Here is a 12106-nt window from a genome sequence, read left to right as displayed (position 1 = left end):
ACATCATTCCACGTAGTCGAAGGTATGCGATACTGAATTGTACCCACTATCTTTAGTTGATATATAATTAGGATTTTTTTCAATTTATTGACAATAGACAATTGACAATTTGCCAGATGAAAATTATATAGTCAAAGGTGAATTGCTTAGCATAGAATATGGACAGCGACGGGAGCGTCCATTACAGTACATACAGTAGTCATGGGACTTTAAACTGTTTCATATGGCTACTTTTATTAAGTACTCAAACAACTTATTCTTCTTTTTAAAAGCTAAATAACGCCAGTCAGTTCCTTTTTATAAATGTCCAAGGTCAAAAAGTCAGAAACGATAACACCTAGAGAGCTTATAGATAACATTTTCTTCTCGCACCTGAGGCTTCTCAGAACTCCATTCAGTGTTCCTGAAGGCTTGAACAACTATGACTGGATGGACAGTGTTTGCACTGACGGTGGTGCTATGGCACCTGGGTAAGACTATAATTGCTTCTTTTTCAAATAATCAGCCGAAGAATAAAACTTAAGATACATTTACAAATCACTTTCAGCACATACCTTATGAAGTTACATGGTGTTTGCCTGTACACTTCAACATGTAATGATACAGAATAAAATGTACGCTTCATATAATCCTATGATCCTAACCAAACTGGATTGAATGTGGAATGGAATGTGGAATTTAACGCTCTTTAATATAGGTATATGTATCTATATAAATTGTTTCTACGGACTGGACTATTGTTTGTGTTTATGGTTTCGACAGTTATTTGTATATGTAATATGGATATTTAACCGTGCCAGTGAGTGAGTGTGAGTGAATATGGTTTTACGCCGCTTTTAGCAATATTCCAGCAATATCACGGCGGGGGACACCAGAAATGGGCTTCACACATTGTACCCATGTCGGGAATCGAACCCGGGTCTTCGGCGTGACGATCGAACGCCTTAACCACTAGGCTACCCGACCGCCCCAACCGTGCCAGTGACGTGGCCACTAATGGATAACTTGTGTTGATGGTGTACATGCCCACAGCTGTGCTTATGTGTGAGACATAACGCATTCTTGTTGCAGCCGAGTCTGCATGTACCTCTTGCTCTAGCGGAAATGGACGGTATGTGTTTCTACCGTAAACTTGTCTTTTCCGGCACATACCTTAAAAACATGAGTAGCATATAGATGTAACTGCTTCTGTGATCCTGCAATTCTGCTTGAACCATTCAATATATTATCATAAAATAAACTCTTTGCTCAACATTTCTCTTCGAAACAATGATTTATCACTAGAACTGCCAGTGTAATCGATTATTATGCATGTAACACCTTTGTGACGTAGTAGGTGTACACATACAGAATAATGTTGTCATCTATCACTATCTGGTAACAGGAGGCATACCTATAGCAGCAGTATGGACCATCTCGAGAATCCTCACCGGGGCTTTGTTGATCAAATCGTAGGAACTGCTTCTCACTTCGACCCACTCACAGTATGTATTCCGAGGAACTGCATTTGTCACGTTAAGTCTACTAACTGATGTCTATATGTATATGTAATATACTTCTCAGATAGTATCATGTATTCACAGGGAGATGTGGTCGAGCATCTGTCGCAATTCATGTAAAGGGTGAAGAACCCACGCTGAGATAATGCTTACTAATAGTAAACAAATATCGAAGAAATTTTGAAGTCACACTGTTGAGTCCCTGTCGATTTGTGGCGTCAATATAGTGGTGTGTATATTTGGGAGTTTGTTCATTGTGTCTTATGTTGTTGTTTTTATTATGTTATTTTGTGAGTGTTTTTTAGGAGGGCGGAGGTAGGTGCCTGAGCTAGTTGATGGTCATGGTAGAATTGAAATAAAACTATTTAAAAGTATCTACCACCGAAACTTCTTTATTGAAAACTCAGCATGAATCTTGGAGTCTTCCCTCCAATTACAATTCAGTTAAGGAAGGTAATCATTGAAGTCTACAACATAATAGTAGGACGTTTACACATTCAAGTTCTCAGTTCAAACTTCATTAAGTACAAATGAAATTGGGTGCCTTGTTTAGACATTTGTTTAATAAGATTTGCTTGATCAGTGTGTATGTATTTGGATGGTTATTTAGCAACTGGTACTAATTGCTGCATTTTTTTTTCTCACAGGGCTAGGATCAAGTTGTTTTGAAACCATTACTATTACCTGCAGGAGAAGACAATTTTGTGTACGTATCATGGCATGAATCCTCTTTCAACAGGTTTCACACCTGGACAGTGAGCGTAGGAGGTCGGGCATGACGATGGTATGGAGGACATACGTCTTGGACACATTTCGTACTAAAGCAATTAGCGCTGACTTCCTTCACAAGATCCGAGTAGATCTAACCAACGTCCACACAGCTGGTATGACAGTAGTTGTCCGGTTCTGCTATACCTTTCACAGGGTAAGTTGTTCCAAGCTCCTACCAAACGAGCAAACATAATATAGAATAGATTCAATAATATGATATTCCGTGGATCTGTTAACCCTTCCTCTACAGAATCAACATGCCCCTTATGGCGACGCCACAGAGCATCAGATCCTGCAGCACATCCAGCAGCTCAAACCAATCTTCCACGACTTTGAAGGGGTCATCACTTCAGTAGAGGCTGGCTTCATCGGTACATGGGGTGAGTACAATTATCATTACCATGCCTTCACTCAGTACGTTGGCCGAGTGACAATCACTAAAGTTACGTATTCTACACCAAAGTTCATTGGAGACACGTGAGACTTTACAAAGCTTGGCAGCAACATACCCGTTAACGACCTGCATCACGTGTATCTTTCATCCCAAATTGTGTCCCGTGTGCCCCGCGTGTCCCGTGTGTCCCGTGTGCCCCGTGTGTCCCGTGTGCCCGTGTGTCCCGTGTGCCCGTGTGTCCCGTGTGCCCCGTGTGTCCCGTGTGCCCCGTGTAAGTGTTGTATGCAATGATTTTCATGTTCATTCAAGTGACATTAGTTTTTCTTACTATTGTATTAGGGATGTTGTTTGGTCAGGCAATATTTCTGCTGCAGGAGAATGGTACTACACAACATATTTTGGTGATCCTGAGCATCGAAACTTCCACATCGACCCTTACTATGGCTACACTCCCCAGCAGTGGCAAGGGCGAAAGAACGTCCTCACTGCACTTCTCGATGCTGTTCCACAGTCCATGTAAGTTCAAGACTGTCATCCTTATGCCAGATCCCGTTATCAACCATTGACATTGCTTTAACTCTATGAATAATCAAATATAACAATTTAGCTAAATACAGCTTTATGTTACGGCTATACCAGTCAGGTCCAGCTGCGATATCCGGGGCAGAAGATTGCCATGTTCCATACAACAAAGCCCATCACATATGCTGATGTCAACAAGAATACCAAGTCTTACGTTGCCAGGATCGGTAGGCTACTCTCTATCATAATATCGAATTGTCATCTTAATTCTCTGATTGTTTAGCAAATGTTTAGTTTACATACTACTAGGTTTTTTTCCATTTTGAATGGTAATATCTACATAAAATAATTACTTGTTCGCATGAGATCTAAAGCTACATAATAATGCCCCTCGTGATCAGTACAGTGTATAGGCCTTTACTATCAGAAACTATGATGTTCGTTTGCTTGTGTGTGTGTTGTTTAACGCTGCACTCAGAAATATTCCAGCTATATCACGACGAACTGTGAAAAAAATCAAGACTGGCCTACACAATCCAGTGATCGATATTGTGAGGGAGGATCCATGTTGCCGGGGTACGGTGACACCTAGGCACCCAGCCTGACCACCCGATCCATTCCTTCGCCTCTCACCACCAGCATATGTTGTAAGGGATACTGCCTCGGAATCTTCATGGGGTTCGGACTCTATGAAGTGTATCATTCAAAATAATAAAATGAATCATTTTTTGAAAATTACAGAAGATAGGATATAGCCATAAAATAGTTTGCCGACTACAAAAGGTTTTGATTGGAGAAATTTGTTTTCTTTGGATTTTGAACATTGACCATGGAAAGTTGCTTGCTATTTTTTTTTTAGCAAAATCCGTGTTTTCATTGAAAGCAACAACACTCCTCTCATAGCCACATGAAATCTCTGATAAAAGTCAATTGTACGCTTCCGATATCATGATCATGTGTTTATGAATCTCTATCAAACAATGATGGTATCAGGTGTTCGCGAAAAGGTAAGTGTATCCCTCCCCCTCCCCCACCCACTGGTTGCAACCACGGTAAGTCAAAAATAGTGAATTGCAACGTCGAACATCATTTTTGTCAATGATGCGTCAGGTTTAGAAAGCACTGTATAACAGTCTTTTTTATTATTAAGTAATTGCATTTATAGATTATTTTCTGACAACCTGAATACCACAATCAAGAAACAGAACAATATTTGCGTTATTTTAGGCTAGAATCGGTTTCCCTTTCTTGGAGTCTTCACTTGTCTACAGAGGATTACTGCTTCTGTTTATTTCCAAAATGATATAAGTTGTGTTGCTATTGCACTTTCAGCTTCTCACAACGACTGTTTCCTATCAAGCGATAACGACGTTGGCACCTACAAAAACGCAAGTATTGAGAGACCCTACCTTGCAGCCGAGACTCGCTACCTAATTATTGGTGGAGAAACATGCAGCCTCACCAAAAATGATAGGTAGCTATTGATTAAAACGGTCTATTTGAAACATGATGCATGAGTGTCATACCAATTATTAATATCATTATAAAAACACTGTAGTTTCTGGTGTGTGTCATGTCAGTTTTTGCAAAGCAAACGAATTCTTTTTGTCTCTTTCAGGATTTAATATAAATGTCACAAAAAGATAATACAATCTTATTCTAAATGACGCTTCATAGGTATTTTAAGGGAAGTTGCCACTTAAGCGCACTGAATGACATTGAAGATGAATATTATTTTCTTTTTATATATCCATTTTATTCTATATTAAGGATTCAGTACATCCCTGAATATTACTGTCAACCCCAATTCCTTTAAAATTCGCAATTCTCTGTTAAACAACTCGAATAGCTTTATTTTACTTGACTTTTAACTTGTACAGTTATCATGCAATGAGATATAGGGAAAATAATATACACTCTACTTCTACTAATTATAAAAGTACCATGGGCATATGGCCTCCTTCAGAGGAGGAGTTCGGGAATAAAGAATATCAAATAAGTCTCATCTTTATCTTCCAACCAATAGAGACCACTGCCCTACAGCCCTGTCTGAGATGAAGACTTTCCACTGGACGTGGCTCAATCAACAATTCGACAAGGATATGTATAATCTCTGGGCAAGGGAAGGATGCTACGAAGAAGTCCACAGGAAGCTTGGCTACAGGTTACGGTTGACTGAGGTAGGCATTGAAACCCCAGGTTTTCTTTATATATATTTATATGATTGTCTTTTGATCAGATGAAGATCCATTCGATAGGGATGAAATATGTCTTGTATTAGAAGACGTGTCTTGGCATAAAATCCTATTGATTTAAGTATATGTGGCCCCGAAAGAATCCGACTATGTAGTGTCAGTAGGGCAGCCAGATTTTGGATGGCAGCTGGCTGGGACAGAATGGCTCTTTCCAATTCTGTTTCTTAAATTTCAGTTTGTGGGCTTTACCAATGCCATCGCGTACTGATCTAATCCACTCAGCAAGACACTCAGCAACGAATTCATGTCAATTGGCCCATCCTTTGCCTCAAGCTTCTTATTGGCATTACCATAATCATCTGATTATTGCGATCCCAATTGATCGCAGGCTGTTCAAGACACGCATTCATTAACCCATTCATGTCTCATGGGCCATGCTCTCTGTGCAGTCGATCCTTCCAGACAGCGTGCAGAAAGGAGCAGACTTCTGCGTCCATCTCACTCTCACTAACGACGGTTTTGCTGCCCCAGTCAAGGAGATGGATGTCACTCTTGTCATGCATGACAAGGCCAGGTAGGCAAAGGCCACGTTAAAGAAAGTGAAAGCCACTATTACATCAGTGTTGTTTTTCTCCATTTTCATATATTCAAATGGTGGTTTTCCGCCTGCATGTAAAGGGCAGAAAGGATTATGTCCACAATATTTTATCTCTACAGCATACCAAGACTTACGTGTGTTTTGTGTTTTTTCAGTGGAAAATATTATGGTACCCCAATCACCAGTGTTGATGTTCGAGTATGGCAGCCCAATGAGCATCACACAATTGCTACTTCTGTCAACATCCCAACCAACATCCCAGCTGGGCAGTATGATGTAGGTTTAGCAACAGCACACAATCGCTACCTCATAATGTCACACATACTTTCTATATCAGTCAACATTATCTAACGACTAGTAATGTTGGTTAATAGGTCAACAACTCAATATAATCCCAGCTAGGCTATATCATACGAGACTACGTACGTTCATACCATTATTCATACCTAGCAGCTAATTCTGACGGTGCAAGAACATAATAGACATGTGAATTGTATGTCTCCTTATAAACCTATCATGGTGTTGTAACCATCTCCCAGACGACCTTTCTTTTGTAGTAAGACCACTCAGCAAGTTTTACAATTGCTCCTCAGGTTTTACAATTGCTCCCCAGGTTTTACAATTGCAATTGTAAAACCTGGGGAGCAATTTTTTGCACTCATTTCGACCAAAGATTCTGTCAAACAACTTCGTGACAAGGACAAATTGTCAACAAGAGAACGTTGCTTCCTCTGCTCTTGCCATTTTTCAGGACACCAAGAGCCCAATCGTTTTTAATTCTCGTTCGCTCCGAAATTTTGTTTCGCAGTTTTTTGGCAACTTCATCATCTGACAAAGGGTCACCTAAAAGGGAACAAAAGTCATCCTCATCCTTTTCTGCAGAATTTTCATCAATTAACTTACTTTGAGTAAGGAAAATATCGTCATCGTCAGACATCCTCTCTTGTGAACAGTTAACGACACAATGCCATGTGGTACGACGCACGCGGTTCTTTCTGCACGTACAGCCCTCTTCTGCACGTGCAGTCCGCGCAGCGGCCCGCGATAACAACTGTTATAAAGCGTGTCTCGTTATACCGCGCTTATTTGCGACCCGTATACCGCGTAAATATAAGCTCAAAAAAATACATAGATTAATGGATAGCGTTTTATAAGTTGGACAAACCATTCCACCTCAGGAATGGTATGATTGTATAACCGGGTAGGCACAGAAGGCACTGTAGGCACTGTGCCTACCCGGTTATACAATCATACCATTCCTTCGGTGTCATGGTTTCTCCATTACTTAATTCGGTAACATTTATATGTATTTTTTTACATTGTCAATTTATGTAGTAACCTTTCAATCCTTCAGTTGTACCTGGCTATTGGTGACAAGATCATGAAGCACGAGTCTGACTACTACGTCCTCCTGGCCAACACTGGGGGAGTGCCAGTTTACTCTGAAGGTCTCAATGACCTGAAGCACACCCTGCACGTGAGTCAAGATAGTTACGTGATAAAACTAACAGGAATATAACGGCAGTGGATGCACATTTTGTGAACACTGTCATCATCATTGTCATTATAGACGAGGGAAGATGATGTCCATGCCAATAGTACACTTATGATCTCCGTGATACTTGCAGATGTAACGACAATGGTACACGTATGACCTGCATGATGCTTGCATGATATCACGACAATGGTACACGTATGACCTGCATGATGCTTGCATGATATCACGGCAAAGGTACACGTATGACCTGCATGATGCTTGCATGATATCACGACAATGGTACACGTATGACCTGCATGATGCTTGCATGATATCACGGCAAAGGTACACGCATGACCTGCATGATGCTTGCATGATATCACGGCAATGGTACACGCATGACCTGCATGGTGCTTGCATGATATCACGGCAATGGTACACGTATAACCTGCATGGTGCTTGCATGATATCACCGCAATGGTACACGCATGACCTGCATGATGCTTGCATGATATTACGACAATGGTACACGCATGACCTGCATGGTGCTTGCATGATATCACGGCAATGGTACACGCATGACCTGCATGGTGCTTGCATGATATCAACGCAATGGTACACGTATGACTTGCATGGTGCTTACATGATATATCGGCAATGGTACACGCATGACCTGCATAGTGCTTACATGATATCACGGCAATGGTACACGCATGACCTGCATGATGATTGCATGATATCACGCAAAGGGAACAGGTAAGACCTGCATGACGCTTTCATGATATCATGGCAATGGTACACGCAAGACCTGCATGGTGCTTGCATGATATCACGGCAATGGTACACGCATGACCTGCATGATGCTTGCATGATATCACGGCAATGGTACACGCATGACCTGCATGGTGCTTGCATGATATCACGGCAATTGTACACGCATGACCTGCATGGTGCTTGCATGATATTTGGCAATGGTACACGCATGACCTGCATGGTGCTTGCATGATATCACGGCAATGGTACACGTATGACCCGCATGGTGCTTACATGATACCACGGCAATGGTACACGCATGACCTGCATGATGCTTGCATGATATCACCGCAATGGTACACGTATGACCTGCATGGTGCTTGCATGATATCACAGCAATGGTACACGTATGACTTGCATGATGCTTGCATGATATCACAGCAATGGTACACGTATGACCTGCATGATGCTTGCATGATATCACAGCAATGGTACACGCATGACCTGCATGATGCTTGCATGATATCACGGCAATGATACATGCATGACCTGCATGATGCTTGCATGATATCACCGCAATGGTACAAGTATAACCTGCATGATGCTTGCAAATGTAACAACAAGGGTACAAGTATCACCAGCAAGATGCTTTCATGATATCATGGCAATAGTACACGTATGACCTGCATGATATCAACACAAGATTCATCAAGGCATTGCCGCTCATAGAGCATGTATTAATATGATTGTCATGATGCCTGTTTTCTGCCTTTATTATACATGCACACTGTCAGCATGATATATGTATGGTGCCTATGTGATGTCTGTATAACGTCTGTATTTGGCCAAACTAAATTAGTATAACCAAGTAATATAATGTAGTGAATCAGTGTCAGCAATATACCCGCCACATCAAGGCGGCCTGGAGATGAGTTTGAGTCTTACCACTAACCCGCTTCAGTCAGCACAAACACACGTATTCATTTTGTGCTCAAAACTTGTATGAGTTCCATGGCAGAATTTGTACCCAGTACCAAATGTGTGTCATAAGTGCCAAATACTACTGGGATCCGCTGATTACATCATTACTACAACGAGAACATGGGCTGGTGTCCGCATGAAGACCTTTCAACCAGTTTCAAATCTGCATTTCGTGAACATAACCGTAGCTTCCCAACACCATCAAATGCCTTTTTAAGTTTACACCTTATTAAGGATAATAATTTATCGATGAACAACTTCTTTATTACAATTAAGAGCGACGTTTCGGTGTAGGTTCTAACACCGTTATCAAGCAAGTGATAAATTGTAATAAAGAAGTTGTTCATCGACAAATTCTGATCCTTACTTATTACTCCAACTTCTAAATGCCTATCAAAGACGTTACACCTTATGTATAGCCTGTTGATTGTGTGTCATCGTCACCCTAACTGCATGGGTCGATATTAACCACAGACTTTCCTGGTTTAGGATTGATTACCTAGAGACAACCAGGACTTGCTTGTTGCTGATTGTGACATGAAATCTATGAAATATGTGTCTCAATAAGAGTGGCTTGCCCTGGCAAATAATCACTTAAGTTCCTCGTTGTGCTGGAACAATAATCTGTAGCACAATGAATATCAAGGAAGTATAGTAAATGAAGCAACCGAATGACTCCCTTAGTCCCTTAGTCAAGTTAAGCGGTGTGCAATTACTGTTGTAGCTAAATAAACCTAAAAACATTTCTCGGAAGCAATTGTATATAATTTCATATAAATATGCACATGCACACAGGTGAGCAGTTCACATCATTCCGGGTCCTCCTCAGCCTGTGCTAAAGTGGGGTCCTGGACTCCCCCGAAGAAGAGCAAGTACAACCGACTGTTCACAGGTACGGACGACTCGCCAGTAAGCCTCCACGTTTCAATAGCGTTAATTAACATTACGTTTCGTAAAACTCTTTCATTTCTTCTTGCAGTACATGCATATGTGTCCATCATCGGCTGAGTGAACCTTCCTTGGAGTAAACAGTTGTTAAAATTTCCATGGAACTTGACATCTTTGTTCGTTGTTAGTTGCGGACTCTTGGAAGGATGACGTAATGCTGCTTTAACGTTTAGGGAAGGGATTGCATCAAAGAAATACTTACACGTGAAGATCCGGGGTAGAATACGTCTTCAGCAACCTATGCTTGTCGTAAAAGGCGACAATGCTTGCCGCAAGAGGAGACTAACGGGATCGGGTGGTCAGACTCGCTGACTTGGTTGATGCATGTCATCGTATCCCAATTGCGTGGATCGATGCTCATGATGTCAATTACTGGATTGTCTGTTCGTTCAGACTCGATTATTTACAGACCTCGTCATATAGCTTGAATGTTGCTGAGTGCGGCGTTAAACAACAAACAAACAAACAAATACTGCGTTTTACGTGTGTTGCCAGAACAGTGTATGCTGGTTACCTGAACGGGAATGTATTTGGTTTGTAATCGTAGCATTACCAATAGAACACCTAAGTCATTTTAGAAATACAACATAGGAAGTGGTATGTAAACACGGCATCTCTCACGGGAATCCCATTTCATTTTCGTCTGAGAAATACAGCATGTGGAGTGGTATATACCCATAACATCACCCACAGTGGTCTCATGACATATTCATCTTAGCACAACAACAAAGGGATTCATACCTACTTATACATTGTAACATCACCCAGCGTGATCTCATGACATATTCATCTTAGCACTACAACAAAGGGAGTCATACCTACTTATACATTGTAACATCACCCAGCGTGATCTCATGACATATTCATCTTAGCACTACAACGTAGGGAGTCATACCTACTTAAAACATCACCCAGAGTGATTTCATGACATATTCATCTTAGCACTACAACGTAGGGAGTCATACCTACTTATAACATCACCCAGAGTGGTCTCATGACACATTCATCTTAGCACTACAACATAGGGAGTCATACCTACTTATAACATCACCCAGCGTGATCTCATGACATATTCATCTTAGCACTACAAGAAAGGGAGTCATACCTACTTATACATTGTAACATCACCCAGCGTGATCTCATGACATATTCATCTTAGCACTACAACATAGGGAGTCATACCTACTTTTAACATCACCCAGAGTGGTCTCATGACATATTCATCTTAGCACTACAACATAGGGAGTCGTACCTACTTATAACATCACCCATAGTGGTCTCATGACATATTCATCTTAACACTACAAAAAAGGGAGTCTTACCTACTTATAACATCACCGATATTGATCGCATGAAATATTCATCATAGCACTACAATACAGGGAGTCATGCATACACATAGCATCTCCCGCAGTGATCTCAGGTCATATTCATCTTTGATATGCAAACACAGGGAGTCATACTTACCCATAGCATCACCAATATTGTGATAAAGCGATTATATTGACACATTGTGTAACAACAACCACAATCATCCAAATTGCAAGTAGATGTAGACAGTAGATGAGTCAAAGGAGGTTGTACGTGCGCTTCAACTTTGTGACACGATGTGCAAACCGAAGATGAGTGAGTGAGTTGGGTTTAACGCCGCTTTTAACAGTATTCCAGTTATATCGCGGCGTGTCAGTTTAATGTGGGAGGTAAGCCCGAAGTGATTCAGGTCTCAGACGTTTACCACTTCGGTCGGTGAAACCCAAGAGCACGGGTATGGTGCTGACAAACCTAGAAACATAAACGGGGCGAACCGGGATTTGAACCCACAATTTGGCGTACCCAAGGGACGCAACTCTGCACAGCAAATCGCGGCGCTTTAGACGACTGGGTTGCTTCTTGAGTTTACAGAAGGCCGGAGAAGGTCTCTTTGGAGACATCTTAAGATTGCCTGGCATCACCTACAGATACAGTACA

At 41.3% G+C, this 12106-nt stretch overlaps 1 protein-coding gene across 1 annotated transcript; it reads left to right on the top strand.

Moving 5' to 3' along the window:
• Nucleotides 1-377: 377 nt before the first annotated feature.
• Nucleotides 378-10235, top strand: LOC124145009. Its single transcript, XM_046514643.2, has 14 exons — nt 378-470; nt 1072-1111; nt 1385-1484; nt 2239-2424; nt 2521-2650; nt 3039-3180; nt 3304-3413; nt 4519-4660; nt 5213-5366; nt 5831-5955; nt 6135-6255; nt 7334-7456; nt 9986-10082; nt 10170-10235. The coding sequence occupies exons 1-14, from the start codon at nt 422-424 to the stop codon at nt 10196-10198; spliced, it is 1548 nt and encodes a 515-aa protein (XP_046370599.2). The 5' UTR covers nt 378-421; the 3' UTR covers nt 10199-10235.
• The last annotated feature ends 1871 nt before the right edge of the window (nt 10236-12106 follow it).

This window comes from Haliotis rufescens, unplaced genomic scaffold, assembly GCF_023055435.1.
Source record: "Haliotis rufescens isolate VD_foot unplaced genomic scaffold, xgHalRufe1.0.p SCAF_1, whole genome shotgun sequence".
Classification (NCBI taxonomy): Eukaryota; Metazoa; Mollusca; class Gastropoda; order Lepetellida; family Haliotidae; genus Haliotis; species Haliotis rufescens.
Note: the sequence above shows the minus strand (reverse complement) of the source record. Positions and strands in the feature narration are given on the sequence as shown.